The sequence below is a fragment of the Coregonus lavaretus genome (genome assembly GCF_964263955.1).
Source record: "Coregonus lavaretus genome assembly, chromosome: 8".
NCBI lineage: Eukaryota > Metazoa > Chordata > Actinopteri > Salmoniformes > Salmonidae > Coregonus > Coregonus lavaretus.
In genome coordinates, this window is record NC_139995.1 from 17,525,878 (window position 1) to 17,549,276 (window position 23,399).

At 44.3% G+C, this 23,399-nt stretch overlaps 1 protein-coding gene across 5 annotated transcripts; it reads left to right on the forward strand.

Moving 5' to 3' along the window:
• The first annotated feature begins 1,107 nt into the window (after positions 1-1,107).
• Positions 1,108-7,763, forward strand: LOC311133182 (GATA-binding factor 2-like). Of its 5 annotated transcripts, XM_084166630.1 has the most exons (7): positions 1,108-1,211; positions 2,199-2,264; positions 4,918-5,428; positions 5,578-6,081; positions 6,225-6,370; positions 6,537-6,662; positions 6,960-7,763. In XM_084166630.1, the coding sequence occupies exons 3-7, from the start codon at positions 5,215-5,217 to the stop codon at positions 7,245-7,247; spliced, it is 1,278 nt and encodes a 425-aa protein (XP_084022756.1). In that variant the 5' UTR covers positions 1,108-1,211; positions 2,199-2,264; positions 4,918-5,214; the 3' UTR covers positions 7,248-7,763. The 5 variants fall into 5 exon arrangements, with proteins under 5 accessions (XP_084022756.1, XP_084022753.1, XP_084022755.1 ...); XM_084166627.1 differs by lacking the exon at positions 1,108-1,211 and having other exon boundaries at positions 2,130-2,264; XM_084166629.1 differs by lacking the exon at positions 1,108-1,211 and having other exon boundaries at positions 2,130-2,264; positions 4,931-5,428.
• The last annotated feature ends 15,636 nt before the right edge of the window (positions 7,764-23,399 follow it).

Here is a 23,399-nt window from a genome sequence, read left to right on the forward strand (position 1 = left end):
TATGTTATGGTGTTTCAAGCACTTGCAACAGTAGAACAAATCTTTGTTGTTCTGATTTTTATATTTAGAATAACAATTGCTAATTGGAGAACAAAAAAAGTTTTAAAATATATTAAAAACAAAGCTCTGTGAATATGATCTTTGGCTGTTGCTAAGATGTGCTCTTCTCTTCCAGGGCCTGTGTAAGACATACATATCTTGCATTTATCAGATGAAGCGCAGACATTAGCCTTGCTTAGAGTTCTTTACACACAAATATGTTGGGGTGTGTCAGGGTTTTATGACAGTTGGGGTGTGGTACCAGCCTATAATTTGTGATCGACCATTATTGAGTAAATATTTAATTAGTAATAATTTAAATGATTTGTGTAATAATACCAGTTTTTACTGTTATAACTGTGTAGATGCCCTAGGCTATGTTTCTCTGACAGCGCACACTTCATGTATTTCATGTACACAGAGAGGGGGGGGGGGGGCTGTAGTCCCGGGTGTATACTAGTGTCTGAGAATGGCTCAGCAGCCTCTGTGTGGTAAAGATAAGACTACTGCATACATAGAAGACGGTTTCTTGGGAATTGGAGGTCTGACCCCAATGGCCACCCGCTGTCTCCCCTGCACCCCCCATCATAATTTCATAACCATATGATAGAACTGCTTAACTGTATAATATAGGTTATACTTTTTCCATTACATATATATTTCTGTGTGTGTGTTTTTACTGCACATGCCAGTGCAAAGACAGAGATGTATATTTGTGTGTGTAATTTTGTTGTTGTTGTTGCTCATGTACATATGTATTATGAGTGGCATGGCTTTGCAGGGTGCCTTTGTTCCTCTGTGTTTGCTGGGTGACAGTGTAATTCCTGGCCTCCCCCTTTCATCTTGATAACCTCTTATCAGAGACAAGCAGCTCGCTGACAGACTACCACCAGCCACATCCCTCGCCACTACTCTCCACCACTCTCCTTTCCTCACACAAACCCAGCTGAACACAGTCAGGAGGACCTCATCCTCTCTCTCTCATCTTCATTGTTTATCTCTTTCTTTGAGTGAGCCATAAGGCTGAAAAGGATCTCCCCGACTTTGGATTTAATGCTTCATTCATCAATCGATACTGTATATTTCCTCAGAATTGTTTTAATTTCAATATTGTGTATTTGAATGCTCTCTATCACCATGGTAGGAACAGGGACTATACAGCAGTTGTTCAGGTAAAGTCTGTTCCACTTCAAAAAGACAGTTACAAGCAGTGAGCTACAGTAGGATGCGTTTCTCGTGCAATTAAAAGGTTCACTTCTCTCTAACTCTCTCCTAATTTCCCTGAAAACTGTAAATGAACAAAGGAGGAGGAAAGTGGGGGATGCTTTGACTACCAAATGACTGTGAGTGAGGCCTGTCTGAAGCATGCCTGTGTCCAGACCATATCTCTCTCAATGATTGCAGCACCTCTCCCGATTTGCATTACTGTCCTCCACTCTAAGCTGTGCTGAACCACAGAGAAATGTATTCTTTGCATTTTTTATTTGCTTTGTTTAAATGCCCGTCTCCTTTTTCCATGTGGGTCTGGTCTTATCAGCATTGTATGCATATCCATCAACAGACAAAAAAGTCCCTGCTCTAAGCTGACTGCATTACTCAATAAAGATTGTAATTCAGGAGCAAATACTGAGAAGACGTTTCAAAGCACCGAAGTCCAATGGAGGCAGTGAAATTCTGACTTGCATATCTTATTATTCCAAGATATTGGTCTAGATATAACTGAAACAAGTCACATTAATACACACCTGTCATTTTAATACCTGTCAACTCCCCTTTTTTATACAACAGTTCCATGACATAAATCGTATAAAAATAATGTAAAAAAGTTCATGTTTACCAATCCTGTCAATAACATAGAGGTAAATAATGATGAAAAGGAGTTTCTGGGTATATATTTGCTGACAATTTCTAGTTGTCACTGACTGTAGTGAGTCTACCCTAGCAGACAAATTAGATGTCTCTTGGTATAGCTGGACCAGGAGGTGTGTCTTTCAAAAGAGTTCTCCCTAACCCCTCCCATCGCTCCCTTTCTAACGTTAACCTCAGTCAGTTTTTCGAGGGGTACTAGACCTCAGTTATTCTTCTGGTGATTTGCCCACACAGACATAGATACAGACACTGGAACCTCAGGCTGTGCTTTCTCTCAACCTCTCACCTAGCTGGGTATCCTGTACTGCAGCCCTACTCTACTCACCTTTGACATCCACTCCTCACAAGGACCTCAGGTAGGTGCAGCTTTGCTGTCACATTACAGTGCCACTGTACACTCTTAGAAAAAAGGGTTCTAAAAGGGTTCTTCGGCTGTCCCCGTAGGAGAACCCTTTTTGATTCCATGTAGAACCCTTTTGGGTTCCAGATATAACCCTTTTGGGTTCCATGTAGAACCCTCTGTAGAAAGGGGTTATTCAAAGGGTTCTCCTCTGGGGACAGCCGAAGAACCCTTAAAGGTTCTAGATAGCACCTTTTTCTAAGAGTGTACACACTATCAGCCTGAATGATAGTGGATGATCACACGTGTAATGGTGTGAACCTGAAACCTGTGGAAGTTAGCCTTCTGCATTACTCCAGACCGTTAGTTGTTTGATTGGCTGCAACAATATGTGAGATAGTAGTGCTGAGTGGCAATGACCTCTTTAGATAATTTTATATTTTGGTAACTCTACAACTGTAATCCTACAGTTACAGTCAATGAGGAGATGGTTGAATTATTTCTACACAGACAAGTGTACACTTATCAACATGTGTTGTGGAGTAATGGTGTATGGATGTTCATGCATGTGTCTTTATTGCTAATACCTATAGTACTTTTCTTCATCGTGAATAGTACTTTGAGTTGGATGTGAATTTATCAAGCTTTTTCATTTAATTTATTTACTTTTTAATTTGAACAATTTTACTTTACAACCTTGACATCTATTTATTTTTGCCATAATGGCTGGTATACAATGAGAGTAAATTCCATTGCAAAATGTCACTATTTTCCTAATGTGATTATTAGAGGAAATTGTTTTGTTGTTGTTGTTGCAGTGATAGCATTGATTTATTCTGCACTATTTTGTTATTAAGAGAAGTTAGATGACAGTGGTTTTATATGGTCCGCTGGCTGTTCGTCAGCAGTAATTGTGTGACAATAGATTTCTATTAATCAGATGAGATTAGGGTTGGTGTTCCGTCGTATCACTGGTGCTGAGTATATTTAGTTTGACAATAATGTGCTCTATCTGATTTTCTCAGACTCTATCAGACCCTATCAGGCTCCTCTTTCCTCTTATCACAAGTTAATAAAGATATGGTACAACATTGTCTCTACTACAAACAACATGCACTGTGTGTTACAGAGCAGACACTACTTCTGTTATTTTCAGAGCTGTATCATTTGTTTTGGTTAGAAACACTCTCAGTTACATTATATCATCAATTACCCACTACAGTGAATGTGATAATGTTGTATACAGAAGATAGCCCTATTTGGTAAAAGACCAAGTCCATATTACGGCAAGAACAGCTTAAATAAGCAAAGAGAGACGACAGTCCATCATTACTTTAAGACATGAAGGACAGTCAATACGGAACATTTCAAGAACTTTTAAAGTTTCTTCAAGTGCAGTCGCAAAAACCATCAAGCGCTATGATGAAACTGGCTGTCATGAGGACCGCCACAGGAATGGAAGACCCAGAGTTACCTCTGCTACAGAGGATAAGTTCATTAGAGTTAACAGCCTCAGAAATTGCAGCCCAAATAAATGCTTCACAGAGTTCAAGTAACAGACACATCTCAACATCAACTGTTCAGAGGAGACTGTGTGAATCAGGCCTTCATGGTCGAATTGCTGCAAAGAAACCACTACTAAAGGACACCAATAATAAGAAGAGACTTGCTTAGGCTAAGAAACACGAGCAATGGACATTAGACCAGTGGAAATGTGTCCTTTGGTCTGGAGTCCAAATTTGAGATTTTTGGTTCCAACCGCCGTGTCTTTGTGAGACGCAATGTGGGTGAACGGATGATCTCCGCATGTGCATTTCCCACCGTAAAGCATGGAGGAGGAGGTGTTATGGTGTGGGGGTGCTTTGCTGATGACACTGTCTGTGATTTATTTAGAATTCAAGGCACACTTAACCAGCATGGCTACCACAGCATTCTGCAGCGAAACGCCATCCCATCTGGTTTGGGCTTAGTGGTACTATTATTTGTTTTTCAACAGGACAATGACCCAACACACCTCCAGGCTGTGTAAGGGCTATTTGACCAAGAAGGTGAGTGATGGAGTGCTGCATCAGATGACCTGGCCTCCACAATCCCCCGACCTCAACCAAATTGAGATGGTTTGGGATGAGTCGGACCGCAGAGTGAAGGAAAAGCAGCCAATAAGTGCTCAGCATATGTGGGAACTCCTTCAAGACTGTTGGAAAAGCATTCCAGGTGAAGCTGGTTGAGAGAATGCCAAGAGTGTGCAAAGCTGTCATCAAGGCAAAGGGTGGCTATTTGAAGAATCTCAAATATAAAACATATTTTGATATGTTTAACACTTTTTGGGTTACTACATGATTCCATATTTGTTATTTCATAGTTTTGATGTCTTCACTATTATTCTACAATGTAGAAAATAGTAAAAATAAAGAAAAACCCTTGAATGAGTAGGTGTTCTAAAACCTTTGACCGGTAGTGTATATCAAATTATCTAGATGCTGAACATCTAGATTATTTCCATCTAATGAACCTTTTTTTCAATTTCCTTTTTACATTTGGATTTCCTTTCCTTAGAACTCACATTCTGTTTTGACAAAACTTATAATAGGAATTTCTATAAAGGTCATTGGTTGTAAGCAAACGTTTGTTCACTGTTTGTAGTTACAGATAGGCCTATTTATTTTTAGGGTCTACTTTCAGCCACAGTCAAATGAGGATCCTTGAAAGGGAAGTTTGAAAACCTGCTGCTGTCAAGTGACCTTCATGTCTTGAAGTTACGTGTGTTTCTTTAAAATGTCAGCCTCACAAACAACAGTATTTGTAAACACTTGACTGTAAATCACATCAGCCTACTGAGATGCTGGTACTGTCTGGTTGTTGCTATAGGTCCTAATCAGGTTCCAACTAGGATCTATTCACTGTGACTGCCTAGGTTTCTCCAAATCCTTTCTGTTGTTTCAGAGTCAGTGGTTATCTCTGTAAGCATGGAGGATTCCTCTGAACAGTCTCACTGGGTGTCTCCGGCTCTGCTCAGCTCTGATCCCCTGGCCAGCTTCTCCTCAGAGCCTGGCTTACTACCTCCAGGAGAGGAGGGAGAGCCCTTCTTATCCAACCCTGAGACTGACTTCACCAGCCTGCCCTCCTACTTCTCCAATCCCAGCCACAGCAGGGCTCCAACAGCCTACAGACAGAGCTCAGGTCAGAAGCGAGGAACATAACATAACTTTAAAAAATGTATGTTGACCTTTCATAGTGTAAATTCATATTGAATATAAAATAATGCACAGTTTCTGTAATCAGGGACTCCCCTGAAAACTGTGGCCTTCTATTGTATTTCTCTCATACAGTTCGCCAGGTGTACTCCTCGCCCTCTCTCCTGAGCAACCTCCAATGGCTGGACGGGCCTGGCAGCCACTCTCTGAGCTCTCCATACAACCCATCATCCTCTACCTGGACCAGTAACCCTTTCACTAAGACTCCTCTGCACCCATACACCCCAACCTCCCTTTATGCCTCCAGCGCCACATCCACGTTCACCTCCAGAGATGGGTACTCCTCTCCAGGTAGGGATGGCAACGAGAGTCCCAGACTTCAGGAGGCCCTGAAGGCCGAGCGCTTGAGTCCTTTGGGTGGAGGTGGTGGAAGCAGTTTTCTGAATCTGACTTCAGCTGCTGGGAGTGTGTGCACACCATCTCCCCACTCCCACTTGCACATGCTGGGCCCCTACAGCTCGTACATGACCTCTCCACAGGACTACAGCACGGCAGGCCTCTACTCCTCCCCAGGGGCATGGATGAGCCCCTCCTCCTACTCCCCCAAACTACGTAATAAGATGAGGCTGCCCCCACCAGGTGAGTGAGCATCATGCATCATATCCATGCTATCCCATCTAAGTAATTTTACTCTGTCCTCTGAACGTCCTGTGGGATTCCAGATAATTATTTGGGAGCATATGAACAGGAGACTGATGTAGTGTGTCTGTGATTTGTGGCAGAGGCCAGAGAGTGTGTCAACTGTGGGGCCACTGCCACCCCTCTATGGCGTCGAGATGGAACAGGACACTACCTCTGTAACGCCTGTGGGCTTTACCACAAGATGAATGGCCAAAACCGTCCCCTGATCCGGCCAAAGAAAAGACTGGTGTGATACGGCATAAGGATTGGATAAGATATGATAATAATAATTTGTAAATTCCATGGTGTGGACATGCCAATCTATTGATCGAAAAACACAATGAATCCAAATAAACATTGGAGCTTATCTTTAATCCACAGAATTGACTTATCTTTCTCTCTCTCTGTTTCAGATTGTCAGCAAGCGGGCCGGGACACAATGTGCCAACTGTCACACCAGCACCACCACACTGTGGAGACGGAACGCCAGGGGTGAGCCCGTGTGCAACGCCTGTGGACTCTACTTCAAGCTGCACAACGTGAGTCAATGAACAAGATACAGTGACTGTTCTGGATTAGCTAGAGAACTACTATTACCAGCTTGTAGCTAGCACCGCCTCAGTGGTTGAAAAGGCAAAACCCCACACAACCCCAAGCTACTGATTCTGAACCCAAGTCATTGAACTTAAACTCTAACCTCAATAGAGAATCCAAGGGGTACAGAGTTTTTTTTTTTTTATCTACCTCCTTTAGTATAGTAGTATCAGGGTAATACCGGAGAAAGAGAATGTACTAACTTAAGTATGTGAATTTAAGGCACACTTGTCTGTTGACAGGTCAACAGACCCCTTACTATGAAGAAAGACGGTATCCAAACGCGAAACCGTAAAGTGTCCAACAAGAACAAGAAGGGCAAGAAGAGCGCCATGTTAGAGCATTACCCTGACCTTTCAAATGGTCCCCCCCTCAATGACCACGGGGGCGCCTACTCCCTGGGTCCAGGGTCAATGCTCTCCTATAGCCACACCCCTCACTTCCTCCCCCCACCCTCCGGCCTGCACCCGTCTGCCAACCTGTCCTACACCAATCACCCAAACACTGGCATGGTGCCCACACTGGTGTGAAACAGACCTGGGCATATGCAGACCCATAAAGGCAACATACAGCATATACAGTGCAGACACACACTAGCCTACTGAAGAGTAGCTTCTTTGTAGCAATGGATGCCTTGTACATAAATGCATTTATACTTTTTTCCTTCCAATTTTGTGTGTGAAGTTATCTTGTCTAAACACTGGACATAATACTGCGCATTTTTACAAGATCAAAAAAGAAAAACTTTTATGGAAGAATTTGACTTTATTTTGTTAAAGGCATATACTATTTTTATGAAAAGTAAAACTTTAAAAGTAAAGTTTAAACTTCCCACTGTAATCATTGATACGGGTAATGCTGGTATGAACTTGTAGCTGTATTTTGTAAATACGTACCGAATTTACTTAAATTGCCATATCCCTTTTCAAATATTTATGATTTTAGTAGAAGGTGAAAGGGCATTAAAATGTGAAATTGTTTTTTATTTGCTACATTTCTATATTTTGTAATTTCTTACAAGCTCCACATAAACAATAAAACATGAATGGTAAAATTAAGACAACTTCTATATACTGTTTCTGATTATTTACTATACAAATACCTGGGCTTGAGGCACAAGTTTATCGTTTTGAATGTGTAAATGGTATTTAAATTATCTGCACTCTTTCAGGTGCTGTGGTGAGTCTCACCATAGTGGCATTGTACTCTCACTTGCTGGGGTATAATGGTGTCTTTGTCCAGGCTCTGTTGGGGGTAAGGATGCAAATCCTCCATTTTCCATTCAACTGCAGTAAAGTGACAAAACATTAAACTGAAGTGAGAAACTTGTGCCAGGTTCTAAATTTAGATTGATGTGGCATTATCTACCATTAGGTCAACAAAAATCGACACACAAGCTGGTACACACACACATGCACACACACACACACAACTAAAAATAACTATATGAAGAACTGTAATATTCTATGTTTCACGGAGTCGTGGCTGAACAAGGATATGGATAATATACATCTCGCTGGCTTTTCCATGCATCGTCAAGACTGGTCGGCAGCCTCTGGTAAGATGAAGGGGGAGGGGTGTGTCTCTTTGTTAAGAAAAGCTGGGGCGTGATCTCTAATGTTAAGGAAGTCTCACCTGAGTTTTTGCTCACCTGAGTTAGAAGACCTCATGATAAGCTGCAGACCATACTATTTACCAAGAGACCTCTATAGGGCCATAAGCAAACAAGAAAATGCACACTCAGAAGCGGTGCTTCTCGTGGCCAGTGATTTTAATGCAGGGAAACTGCAATTTGTTTTACCTCATTTTTTACCAGCATGTCACCTGTGCAACTAGAGGCGACAAAATTCTAGATCATCTTTACTCCACACACAGAAACGCATACAAGACTCTCCCTCGCCCTCCCTTTGGCAAATCTGACCATAAATATATCCTCCTGATTCCTGCTTACAAGCAAACTCAAACAGAAAGTACCAACATGGAAGTGGTCCGATGAAGCGGATGCTAAACTACAGGACTGTTTCGCTAGCACAGACTGGAATATGTTAAGGGATTCATCCGATAACATTGAGGAGTTTATCACATCAGTTACCGGCTTCATTAATAAGCGCATCGACAACATCGTACATACATATCCCACTCAAAAGCCATGGATTACAGGCAACATCCACACTGAGCTAAAGGCTAGAGCTTCCGCTTTCAAGGAGTGAGACACTAATCCAGACGCTTGTAAGAAATCCCGCTACGACCTCCGACGAGCCATCAAACAGGCAAAGCGTGGGCAGGGCTTGCAAACGATCTCAAATTACAAAGGTAAACCGAGCCACGAACTACCCAGTGACGAGTGCCTTCCAGACGAGCTAAATGCCTTCTATGCTCGCTTTGAGGCAAGCAACACTGAACCATGCATGAACAGCACCAGCTGTTCCAGACGACTGTGTGATCTCCCACTCTGTCGCCAATGTGAATAAGATCTTAAACAAGTTGTGGTCCTCTGTAGCTCAGCTGGTAGAGCACGGCGCTTGTAACGCCAAGGTAGTGGGTTTGATTCCCGGGACCACCCATACACAAAAAAATAAAATTATGCACGCATGACTGTAAGTCGCTTTGGATAAAAGCGTCTGCTAAATGGCATATTATTATATTAAGTTAACATTCACAAGGCCGCAAGGCCAGACGGATTACCAGGACGCGTACTCAGAGCATGCGCTGACCAGCTGGCAAGTGTCTTCACTAACATTTTCAACCTCTCCCTGACCCAGTCTGTAATACCTATATGTTTCAAGCAGACCACCATAGTCCCTGTGCCCCAAAACGCCAAGGTAACCTGTCCAAATGACTATGGCCCCCTAGCACTCACATCTGTAGCCATGAAATGCTTTGAAAGGCTGGTCATGGCTCACATCAACACCATCATCCCAGACACCCTGGACCCACCTCAATTTGGATATCGCCCCAACAGATCCATAGATGACGTAATATGTATTACACTCCACACTGCCCTCTCCCACCTGGACAAGAGGAACACCTATGTGAGAATGCTGTTAATCGATTACAGCTCAGCATTCAACACCATAGTGCCCTCCAAGCTCATCACTAAACTCAGGACCCTGGGACTGAACATCTCCCTTTGCAACTGGATCCCGGACCTCCTGACGGGCCGCCCCCGGGTCATGAGGGTAGGCAACAACACATCCGCCACTCTGACCCTCAACACGGGGGCCCCTCAGGGGTGCGTGCTTAGTCCCCTCCTGTTCTCCCTGTTCACCAACGACTGCGTGGCTGCGCAAATCTCCAACACCATCATTAAGTTTGCTGACGACGCGACGGTGGTAGGCCTGATCACCAACGACGATGAGACAGCCTACAGGCAGGAGGTCAGTGACCTGGCAATGTGGTACCAGGACAACAACCTATCCTTCAACATCAGTGAGACAAAGGAGCTGATTGTGGACTACAGGAAACGGAGGGCCGAGCACGCCCACATCCACATCAACGGGGCTGTAGTGGAGCAGGTTGAGAGCTTCAAATTCCTCGATGTCCACATCACTTAGGAATTAATATGGTCCACACACACCAACACAGTCATGAAGAAGGCATGACAACGCCTCCTCCCCCTCAGGAGGCTGAAAAGATTTGGAATGGGCCCTCAGATCCTCAAAAAGTTATACAGCTGCACCACTGAGAGCATCTTGACTGGCTGCATCACCACTTGGTATGGCAACTGCTTGGCATATGACTGCAAGGTGCTACAGAGGGTAGTACATATGGCCCAGTACATCACTGGGGCCAAGCTCCCTGCCATCCAGGACCTCAATACCAGGCAGTGTCAGAGGAAGGCCCTAAATATTGTTAAAGGCTCCAGCCACCCAAGTCATAGACTATTCTCTCTGCTACCTTAGAGCAAGCCGTACCGATGCACCAAGTCTGGAACCAACAGGACCCTGAAAAGCTTCTACCCCCAAGCCATGAGACTGCTAAATAGTTAACCAAATAGCTACCCGGACCATCCGTATTGACCCTTTTTGCACTCTTTGAACTCTTCTGACTCATCACATACGCTGCTGCTACTGTTTATTATCTATCCTGTTGCCTAGTCACTTTACCCCTACCTATATGTACATATCTACCTCAATTGCCTCATACTCCTGCACATTTACTCGGTACTGGTATCTGTACATATAGCCAAGTTATAGTTAATCATTGTGTATTTGTTCCTTGTGTTATAATTATAATTTATTCATGTTTATTTTTTATTTCTGCATTGTTGGGAAAGGCCTGTAAGTAAGCATTCACTGTTCATCTACACCTGTTGTTTACGAAGCATGTGACAAATAACATTTGATTTGACACACACGCACAAACGCCTGCATGCTCATGTATGTTTCATGTATAACACAATTTCCCCTCTTTTTGCTATGATGCGTGAATGTAAAAAGGTAATGTACAAACAACAATCATAACTTACTTTGTAATGAATCAGAGACAAATATGATATGAAAGTTTGATATACTGATTAACATTTGCTTACAGATGTAGCCAAAGGCAAAATCTAACTGTAAGTCGCTCTGGATAAAAGAGTCTACTAAATGACTCAAATGTAAAACCATAGTTTTTGGTTTGTTACATGGCTGAACTAGACTAAATTATACAGATTGGTATGGACAAGTACAGCCCAATATAATGTAGAAGTTGTGACCTCGAAAGTGTATTTTTCTGCTCCGTGGTGGGGAGTGGGGTTGGGGTGGTTCAGTACAGTGGCTGTCTGACTACTGATAACTTATCACTGAAGCCACACACTGTAAACCAACCACCTGCTGCCAAAAGCCACTCATCCACACTCCCCCCCAGTTACTCACTCAGAGGCTCTGCAGAGCACACAGGTACTAAGCCCAACGCCCATGCATGCTTAGGCCTAATCAATGCAAATAGTCCAGGTAGCCATGATTAGCTGTTTGGGAGTCTTATGACTTGGGGGTAGAAGCTGTTAAGAAGCCTTTTGGACCGAGTTTTGGCGCTCCGGTACCGCTTGCCGTGCAGTAGCAGAGAGAACAGTCTATGACTAGGGTGGCTGGAGTTTTTGACCATTTTTAGGGCCTTCCTCTGACACCGCCTGGTATAGAGGTCCTGGATGGAAGGAAGCTTGGCCCCAGTGATGTACTGGGCCGTACGCACTTCCCTCTGTAGTGCCTTGCGGTCAGAGGCTGAGCAGTTGCCATACCAGGCGGTGATGCAACCAGTCAGGATGCTCTCGATGGTGCAGCTGTATAACTTTTTGAGGATCTGAGGACCCATACCAAATATTTTCAGTCTCCTGAGGGGGAATAGGCTTTGTCGTGCCCTCTTCACGACTGTCTTGGTGTGTTTGGACCATGATCATTTGTTGGTGATGTGGACACCAAGGAACTTGAATCTCTCAACCTGTTCCACTACAGCCCTGTCGATGAGAATGGGGGCATGCTCAGTCCTCTTTTTTTCCCTGCAGTCCACAATCATCTCCTTTGTCTTGATCACGTTGAGGGAGAGGTTGTTATCCTGGCACCACACGGCCAGGTCTCTGACCTCCTCCCTATAGGCTGTCTCATCGTTGTCGGTGATCAGGCCTACCACCGTTGTTTCGTCGGCCAACTTAATGAAGGTGTTGGAGTCGTGCCTGGCCATGCAGTCATGGGTGAACAGGGAGTACAGGAGGGGACTGAGCACAGACCCCTGAGGGGCCCCAGTGTTGAGGATCAGCGTGGCATATGTGTTGTTACCTACCCTTACCACCTGGGGGCGGCCCGTCAGGAAGTCCAGGATCCAGTTGCAGAGGGAGGTGTTTAGTCCCAGGGTCCTTAGCTTAGTGATGAACTTTGAGGGCACTATGGTATTGAACGCTGAGCTGTAGTCAATGAATAGCATTCTCACATAGGTGTTCGTCTTGTGTAGGTGGGAAAGGGCAGTGTGGAGTGCAATAGAGATTGCATCATCTATGGATCTGTTGCGGCGGTATGCAAATCAAATCAAATAAAATTTTATTAGTCAAATACACGTGTTTAGCAGATTTTTTATTAATTTTTTGTCATTTAGTAGACGCTCTTATCCAGAGCGACTTAAAGTTAGTGAGTGCATACATTTAAATTTTTTATACTGGAATCGAACCCACAACCCTGACGTTGCAAATGCCATGCTCTACCAACTGAGCTACATCCCTGCCGGCCATTCCCTCCCCTACCCTGGACGACGCTGGGCCAATTGTGCGCCGCCCCATGGGTCTCCCGGTCGCGGCCGGCTACGACAGAGCCTGGATGTTATTGCGGGTGTAGCGAAATGCTTGTGCTTCTAGCTCCGACAGTGCAGTAATATCTAACAATTTCACAACATATACCCAATACACACAAATAATATATACAAATATGGACAAGCAATGACAGAGCGGCATGGACTAAGATACAGTAGAATATTATAGAATACAGTATATACATACTGTATGAGATGAGTAATGCAAGATATGTAAACATTATTAAAGTGACTAGTGTTCCATTTCTTAAAGTGGCCAGTGATTTCAATAGGCAGCAGCAGCCTCTAGTGTACTGGTGATGGCTATTTAACAGTCTGATGCCTTGAGATAGAAGCTGTTTTTCATTCTCTCGGTCCCATCTTTGATGCACCTGTACTGACCTCGCCTTCTGGATGATAGCGGAGTGAACAGGCAGTGGCTCGGGTGGTTGATGTCCTTGATTATCTTTTTGGCCTTCCTGTGACATAGGAATGCCATTAGGTGTCCTGGAGGGCGGGTAGTTTGCCCCCGGTAATGCGTTCGGCAGACCGCACCTCTTTGGAGAGCCCTGCGGTTGCGGGTGGTGCAGTTGCCTTACCAGGCGGTGATACAGCCCGACAGGATGCTCTCAATTGTGCATCTGTAAACGTTCGTGAGGGTTTTAGGTCCTGAGGTTGAGTGGGTCTAGGGTTTCTGGGATAATGGTGTTGATGTGAGCCATGACCAGCCTTTCAAAGCACTTCATGCTACGGGTCGGTAGTCATTTAGGCAGGTTATCTTAGTGTTCTTGGGCACAGGGACTATGGTGGTCTGCTTGAAAAATGTTGGTATTACAGACTCAGTCAGGAACATGTTGAAAATGTCAGTGAAGACACTTGCCAGTTGGTCAGCGCATGCTCGGAGTACACGTCCTGGTAATGCGTCTGTGAATGTTGACCTGCTTAAAAGTCTTACTCACATCGGCTAGGAGAGCATGATTACATAGTCATCCGGAACAGCTGATTCTCTCATGCATGCTTCAGTGTTGCTTGCCTTGAAGCAAGCATAGAAGTGATTTAGCTCGTCTGGTAGGCTTGTGTCACTGGGCAGCTCGTGGCTGTGCTTCCCTTTGTTTTCTGTAATAGTTTGCAAGCCCTGCCACATCCGACGAGTGTCAGAGCCGGTGTAGTACGATTCAGTCTTAGTCCTGTATTGACTCTTACCTGTTTGATGGTTCGTCGGAGGGCATAGCGGGATTTCTTATAAGTGTCCGGGTTAGAGTCCCGCTCCTTGAAAGCGGCAGCTCTACCCTTTAGCTCAGTGAGGATGTTGCCTCTAATCCATGGCTTCTGGTTGGGGTATGTACGTACGGTCACTGTGGGGATGACGTCATCAATGCACTTATTGATGAAGCCAGTGACTGATGTGGTGTACTCCTCAATGCTATCGGAAGAATCCCAGAACATATTCCAGTCTGTGCTAGCAAAACAGTCATGTAGCTTAGCATCTGTGTCATCTGACCACTTCCTTATTAACCGAGTCACTGGTGCTTCCTGCTTTAGTTTTTGCTTATAAGCAGGAATCAGGAGGATAGAGTTATGGTCAAAATTGCCTAATGGAGGGCGAGGGAGAGCTTTGTACGCATCTCTGTGTGTGGAGTAAAGGTGGTCTAGAGTTTTATTTTCCTCTGGTTGCACATTTAACATGCTGGTAGATATTAGGTAGAACGGATTTAAGTTTCCCTGCGTTAAAGTCCCCGGCCACTAGGAGCGCTGCCTCTGGATGAGCGTTTTCCTGTTTACTTATGGCCTTATACAGCTCATTGAGTGCAATCTTAGTGCCAGCATTGGTTTGTGGTGGTAAATAGACAGACCGCCACCCCTTGTCTTACCGGAGTCAGCCGTTCTATCCTGCCAATGTAGTGTATATCCCGCCAGCTGTATGTTATCCATGTCGTCGTTCAGCCACAACATTTCTGAGCATCTCTCTGCATAGTGTTGTTACTTCAGTATTACTGTATATTCCTTGCACTTCACACTACATGTCATGCTCTTAACCTACACATGCTGTGGACACAAATCCACTAAAATAGATTCAATGGACCAGATCTAGATGTAAACATTCATTTGCATAGTTGTGTCTCTACAACCTTTGCATCCACGCTTGACTGACGGTCACATGGAGAATCAGGACCTTTATTTATGCAACATTCTGTTTCAGCCTTGTCAGCACACCACCCTGTTGCAAGAAGAACCATTGAACATCTGGGGATGCCACCTAGGCTCAAGCTTACATCCACTTTCATTATGAGAGGGGTCATAATCATCTTTAGCCTGCTTTTGAAGAATGCATATCCAAAAAATAAACTTCATACAGTATGACTTCCAGGACTCTCGGATGTCCAGGGATCTGACCATAGTGTCAAGCTAATGTATAGCAGGGTTGGGCTCAATTCAGAATTGAATTGAGAATGCCTCATCAATTCCAATTAAATTATTGAATTTGAATTGAAGTAGTCAACAGGATACAGAATTGCAATTTGAATTTGAATGAAAGAAAATATAATTGAATTCAGTGAAATTCAATGAAATTCAAATGCCTCTTCTAGGTGTAGTCTATACAAATATACATCTTGTACATAAAACATCAAACATGTCGTTATATACAGTACCAGTCAAAAGTTTGGACACATCAAGGGTTTTTCTTAATTTGTACTATTTTCTACATTGTAGAATAATAGGGAACACATCGAAACTATGAAATAACACATATGGAATCATGTAGTAACCCAAAAAGTGTTAAACAAATCAAAATATATTTTAGATTCTTCAAAGTAGAGTTCCCACATATGCTGAGCACTTGTTGGCTGCTTTTCCTTTACTCTGCGGTCCAACTCATCCCAAACCATCTTAATTGGGTGGAGGCCAGGTCATCTGATGCAGCACTCCATCACTCTCCTTCTTGGTCAAATAGCCCTTACACAGCCTGGAGGTGTGTTTTGGGTCATTGTCCTGTTGAAAAAGGTGGAAGTTGGGAGAGTTATATTTGGGTGTTGTGGTGAGGTAGGTCCCGCTCTTTCCTTTCCCAGATGTTTAGTTCATTTCATTCCGATCTCCTTTGCATTATTGTAGCCATTTTCTGCAGCCTGTCAACTATGCCTCTGTCTATCCCTGTTCTCTCCTCTCCGCACAGGCTATACAAACGCCTCACACCGCGTGGCTGCTGCCTCTCTAACCTGGTGGTTCCAGGTCTCAGGCAGCCTCTGGAACTGCCGTTCTGCTGCCAACAAGGCAGAGTTCATCTCAGCCTATGCTACCCTCCAGTCCCTCGACTTCTTGGCGCTGACGGAAACATGGATTACCACTGAAAACACTACTACTCCTACTGCTCTCTCCTCGTCTGACCATGTGTTCTCGCATACCCCGAGAGCATCTGGTCAGCGGGGTGGTGGCACAGGAATCCTCATCTCTCCCAAGTGGACATTCTCAATTTTTCCCCTGACCCATCTGTCTATCTCCTCATTTGAATTCCATGCTGTCACAGTCACTAGCCCATTTAAGCTTAATATCCTTGTCATTTATCGCCCTCCAGGTTCCCTTGGAGAGTTCATCAATGAGCTTGACGCCTTGATAAGTTCCTTTCCTGAGGATGGCTCACCCCTCACAGTTCTGGGGGACTTCAACCTCCCTACGTCTACCTTTGACTAATTTCTCTCTGCCTCCTTCTTTCCACTCCTCTCCTCTTTTGACCTCACCCTCTCACCGTCCCCCCCCTACTCACAAGGCAGGCAATACGCTTGACCTCATCTTTACTAGATGCTGTTCTTCTACTAATCTCACTGCAACTCCCCTCCATGTCTCCGACCACTACTTTGTATCCTTTTCTCTCTCGCTCTCCTCCAACACTACTCACTCTGCCCCTACTCAGATGGTAATGCGCCGTCGCAACCTTCGCTCTCTCTCTCCCGCTACTCTCTCCTCTTCCATCCTATCATCTCTTCCCTCTGCTCAATCCTTCTCCCTCCAATCTCCTGATTCTGCCTCCTCAACCCTCCTCTCCTCCCTTTCTGCATCCTTTGACTCTCTATGTCCCCTATCCTCCCGGCCGGCTCGGTCCTCCCCTCCAGCTCCGTGGCTTGATGACTCATTGCGAGCTCACAGAACAGGGCTCCGGGCAGCCGAGTGGAAATGGAGGAAAACTAGACTCCCTGCGGACCTGGCATCTTTTCACTCCCTCCTCTCTACATTTTCTTCATCTGTTTCTGCTGCTAAGGCCACTTTCTACCACTCTAAATTCCAAGCATCTGCCTCTAACCCTAGGAAGCTCTTTGCCACCTGCTGAATCCTCCTCCCCCTCCCCACCCCTCCTCCCTCTCTGTGGATGACTTCGTCAACCATTTTGAAAAGAAGGTTGACGATATCCGATCCTCGTTTGTTAAGTCAAATGACACTGCTGGTCCTGCTCACACTGCCCTACCCTATGCTTTGACTTCTTTCTCCCCTCTCTCTCCAGATAAAATCTTGCGACTTGTGACGGCCGGCTGCCCAACAACCTGCCCGCTTGACCCTATCCCCTCCTCTCTTCTCCAGACCATCTCCGGTGACCTTCTCCCTTACCTCACCTCGCTGATCAACTCATCCTTGACCGCTGGCTATGTCCCTTCCGTCTTCAAGAGAGCGAGAGTTGCACCCCTTCTCAAAAAACCAACACTCGATCCCTCTGATGTCAACAACTACAGACCAGTATCCCTTCTTTCTTTTCTCTCCAAAACTATTGAGCGTGCCGTCTTTAGCCAACTCTCTTGCTATCTCTCTCAGAATGACCTTCTTGATCCAAACCAGTCAGGTTTCAAGACTGGTCATTCAACTGAGACTGCTCTTCTCTGTGTCACGGAGGCTCTCCGCACTGCTAAAGCTAACTCTCTCTCCTCTGCTCTTGTCCTTCTAGACCTGTCTGCTGCCTTTGATACTGTGAACCATCAGATCCTCCTCTCCACCCTCTCCGAGCTGGGCATCTCCGGCGCGGCTCACTCTTGGATTGCGTCCTACCTGACCGGTCGCTCCTACCAAGTGGCGTGGTGAGAAGCTGTCTCCGCACCACGTGCTCTCACCACTGGTGTCCCCCAGGGCTCAGTTATAGGCCTTCTCCTATTCTCGCTATACACCAAGTCACTTGGCTCTGTCATATCCTCGCATGGCCTCTCCTATCATTGCTACGCAGACGACACACAACTAATCTTCTCCTTTCCCCCTTCTGATAACCAGGTGGCGAATCGCATCTCTGCATGTCTGGCAGACATATCAGTATGGATGACAGATCACCACCTCAAGCTGAACCTTGGCAAGACGGAGCTGCTCTTCCTCCTGGGGAAGGACTGCCCGTTCCATGATCTCGCCATCACGGTTGACAACTCCGTTGTGTCCTCCTCCCAGAGTGCGAAGAGCCTTGGCGTGACCCTGGACAACACCCTGTCGTTCTCCACTAACATCAAGGAGGTGACCCGATCCTGTAGGTTCATGCTCTACAACATTCGGAGAGTACGACCCTGCCTTACACAGGAAGCGGCACAGGTCCTAATCCAGGCACTTGTCATCTCCCGTCTGGATTACTGCAACTCGCTGTTGGCTGGGCTCCCTGCCTGTGCCATTAAACCCCTACAACTCATCCAGAATGCCGCAGCCCATCTGGTGTTCAACCTTCCCAAGTTCTCTCACGTCACCCCGCTCCTCCGCACACTCCACTGGCTTCCAGTTGAAGCTCGCATCTGCTACAAGACCATGGTGCTTGCCTACGGAGGTGTGAGGGGAACGGCACCTCCGTACCTTCAGGCTCTAATCAGTCCCTACACCCAAACGAGGGCATTGCGTTCATCCACCTCTGGCCTGCTGTGTCCCCTACCTCTGCGGAAGCACAGTTCAAGCTCAGCCCAGTCAAAACTGTTCGCTGCTCTGGCACCCCAATGGTGGAACAAGCTCCCTCACGACGCCAGGACAGCGGAGTCACCCACCACCTTCCGGAGACATTTGAAACCCCACCTCTTTAAGGAATACCTGGAATAGGATAAAGTCATCCTTCTACCCCCCCCCCCCCCTTACCCCAACCCACCCCCCCAAAAAAAACAAAAAAACATTGTAAAGTGGTTATCCCACTGGCTATAAGGTGAATGCACCAATTTGTAAGTCGCTCTGGATAAGAGTGTCTGCTAAATGACGTAAATGTCAATGTAAATGAAAAAGAAATAATAGTCCAATTAAGCGCAAACCAGATGGGATGGTGTACCGCTGCAGAATGCTGTGGTAGCTATGCTGGTTAAGTGTGCATTGAATTCTAAATAAATCACAGTGTCACCAGCAAAGCACCCCACACCTCCTCCTCCATGCTTCACGGTGGGAACCACACATGCGGAGATCTTCCATTCACCTACTCTGCGTCTCACAAAGACACGGCGGTTGGAACCAAAAACCTTACAATTGGACTCATCAGACCAAAGGACAGATTTCCACCGGTCGAATGTACATTGCTCATGTTTCTAGGCCCAAGCAAGTCTCTTCTTCTTAATGGTGTCCTTTAGTAGTGGTTTCTTTGCAGCAATTCGACCATGAAGGCCTGATTCACACAGTCTCCTCTGAACAGTTAATGTTGAGATGTCTGTTACTTGAACTCTGTGAAGCATTTATTTGGGCTGCAACCTGCAGCTAACTTTAATGAACTTATCCTCTGCAGCAGAGGTAACTCTGGGTCTTCCTTTGCTGTGGAGGTCCTCATGAGAGGCAGTTTCATCATAGCGCTTGATGGTTTTTGCGACTGCACTTGAAGAAACTTTCAAAGTCCTTGAAATTGTCCATATTGACTGACCTTCATGTCTTAAAGTAATGATGGACTGTCATTTCTCTTTGCTTATTTGAGCTGTTCTTGCCATAACATGAACTTGGTCTTTTACCAAATAGGGCTATCATCTGTATACCCCACCTACCTTGTCACAACACAACTGATTGGCTCAAATGCATTAAGAAGGAAAGAAATTCCCCAAATTAATTTTTAACAAGGCACACCTGTTAATTGAAATGCATTCCAGGTGACTACCTCATGAAGCTAGTTGAGAGAATGCCAAGAGTGTGCAAAGCTGTCATCAAGGCAAAGGATGGCTACTTTGAAGAATCTCAAATATAAAATATATTTTGATTTGTTTAACACCTTTTTGATTTTGATGTCTTAACAATTATTCTACAATGTATAAAATAGTAAAAATAAAGAAAAACCCTGGAATGAGTAGGTGTGTCCAAACTTTTGACTGGTACTGTACATGCATATAAAATATTGTTGAAACAATTGATTTTCAGGACATGAATGGTCAAGGAAAACAAAACCTGTATGCGACTATTCTAAATTATTATATTTCATTAATCACTTACATTTTGTTCAATATGGGGAAAATACTAAATTTCCCAGAATGCATTCGTTTAACCCTCAGGTTGACCCCGAGGCCTTAAAAAAGAAGCCAAACAAATGAAAGGGTTGGTGTAAATATAATTGGCTATTCTAAGCACTAAGGTTAAAAGAGTATATGAATATTGTTTCCAGAAAAAAGTGCTATATTCTTTGGTATCTGGAAGTGTGACCTGTCAGATTCAATGAAACTCTCATGTGCTATGACTGAATTTCATCGAGTTTCACGGAACTAAATTCTTCTTCCTGTTACTAAAACTCAAATTCTACATCCTGTGGGGTGTGGCCAATTCGAATTTCAACTCGTGAGTTGAGTGGGGAGTCAATTCCAAAATTCTGAATTGAGCCCAAGCATGATGTACAGTGGGGAAAAAAGTATTTAGTCAGCCACCAATTGTGCAAGTTCTCCCACTTAAAAAGATGAGAGAGGCCTGTAATTTTCATCATAGGTACACGTCAACTATGACAGACAAAATGAGAAAAAAAATCCAGAAAATCACATTGTAGGATTTTTTATGAATTTATTTGCAAATTATGGTGGAAAATAAGTATTTGGTCAATAACAAAAGTTTCTCAATACTTTGTTATATACCCTTTGTTGGCAATGACACAGGTCAAACGTTTTCTGTAAGTCTTCACAAGGTTTTCACACACTGTTGCTGGTATTTTGGCCCATTCCTCCATGCAGATCTCCTCTAGAGCAGTGATGTTTTGGGGCTGTCGCTGGGCAACACGGACTTTCAACTCCCTCCAAAGATTTTCTATGGGGTTGAGATCTGGAGACTGGCTAGGCCACTCCAGGACCTTGAAATGCTTCTTACGAAGCCACTCCTTCGTTGCCCGGGTGGTGTGTTTGGGATCATTGTCATGCTGAAAGACCCAGCCACGTTTCATCTTCAATGCCCTTGCTGATGGAAGGAGGTTTTCACTCAAAATCTCACGATACATGGCCCCATTCTTTCCTTTACACGGATCAGTCGTCCTGGTCCCTTTGCAGAAAAACAGCCCCAAAGCATGATGTTTCCACCCCCATGCTTCACAGTAGGTATGGTGTTCTTTGGATGCAACTCAGCATTCTTTGTCCTCCAAACACGACCAGTTGAGTTTTTACCAAAAAGTTCTATTTTGGTTTCATCTGACCATATGACATTCTCCCAATCCTCTTCTGGATCATCCAAATGCAGTCTAGCAAACTTCAGACGGGCCTGGACATGTACTGGCTTAAGCAGGGGGACACGTCTGGCACTGCAGGATTTGAGTCCCTGGCGGTGTAGTGTGTTACTGATGATAGGCTTTGTTACTTTGGTCCCAGCTCTCTGCAGGTCATTCACTAGGTCCCCCCGTGTGGTTCTGGGATTTTTGCTCACCGTTCTTGTGATCATTTTGACCCCACGGGGTGAGATCTTGCGTGGAGCCCCAGATCGAGGGAGATTATCAGTGGTCTTGTATGTCTTCCATTTCCTAATAATTGCTCCCACAGTTGATTTCTTCAAACCAAGCTGCTTACCTATTGCAGATTCAGTCTTCCCAGCCTGGTGCAGGTCTACAATTTTGTTTCTGGTGTCCTTTGACAGCTTTTTGGTCTTGGCCATAGTGGAGTTTGGAGTGTGATTGTTTGAGGTTGTGGACAGGTGTCTTTTATACTGATAACAAGTTCAAACAGGTGCCATTAATACAGGTAACGAGTGGAGGACAGAGGAGCCTCTTAAAGAAGAAGTTACAGGTCTGTGAGAGCCAGAAATCTTGCTTGTTTGTAGGTGACCAAATACTTATTTTCCACCATAATTTGCAAATAAATTCATAAAAAATCCTACAATGTGATTTTCTGGATTTTTTTTCCTCAATTTGTCTGTCATAGTTGACGTGTACCTATGATGAAAATTACAGGCCTCTCTCATCTTTTTAAGTGGGAGAACTTGCACAATTGGTGGCTGACTAAATACTTTTTTCCCCCACTGTATAGAGAAGAGTCCTTGTGAAATAAATCACTGAGAATTCAGCCATCTTTATTTCCCATAAATATCACTCCTCATATTATATACAGTATATTCCCTATACATATTCTCTATAATAATATAGTTTTGAATATACAACTCTGCTTCGGCTTCTTCCTCTCACAGTTTTGTGAGCTTTCAAAAAGAAGCAAGATTCAGAGGTAGGGAATATGACATGAGAATATGACGAGTAAGAGTTAGATTCTCTGAGAAGCTGGTGTTTCGATAATTTATTTGTCTTTCCTTAACTGGCTTTATCCTCTGGTGCGGCTAGCTATGGTTTGCGGAAAAGGCAACAAATGACAGGGAGAGATTAGCAACCACAGGCTCTGTATAGTCCTTCCATATCTGTCATCTGTCTATTCCATTCACACTTTCAGCCTTCTTCTTTGAGAAGTCATCTCTTAGTGTGTTTTGAATATCATAGGTTCCAATGAACAGATCCAGTAGTATGTTATTATCAGGATATACCTAAAAGTTTATCAGCCTATGTGATTCTTCTTCAGAGTAATACATCAATAAACTATTCTGTATGTGCTCTTGAATAAAAGTGTATGTTGAAAAAAGTATTGACTATATTGTGTAGGATGAGAAAAGGAAGTATCCATTATTTACAACTACATACTACAAATATGAAATTCAAAGGGATTACAATGGCTTCTTTTAATTGTGCAAGGGTAGCAGGACTATGATTCCAAACCAAGTTGGATGTTTCACTGCCATCAGTGCTGTAAGCAATTTCCAAACTTTACTAGCGAAGACCTTCTAGAGACAATGTGACATTGGCAGTATATTAGAGATACACTTTTCAGAGCAACAGTCTCTGGGAAACAGGAAAAGGTATTCCTGATATGTTGCACTGAGAGTTGAGGCTGAAAAATAGTCACTCCAGAAACTGTATTTGTTGAGCACATGCACCCCCTAATGGCATATGAGAATGCAGCGTGGCCAATCTGGATTCATTACTTTTTCTGTGTTCTCACTCTTTGTGTGGTACTATTGTC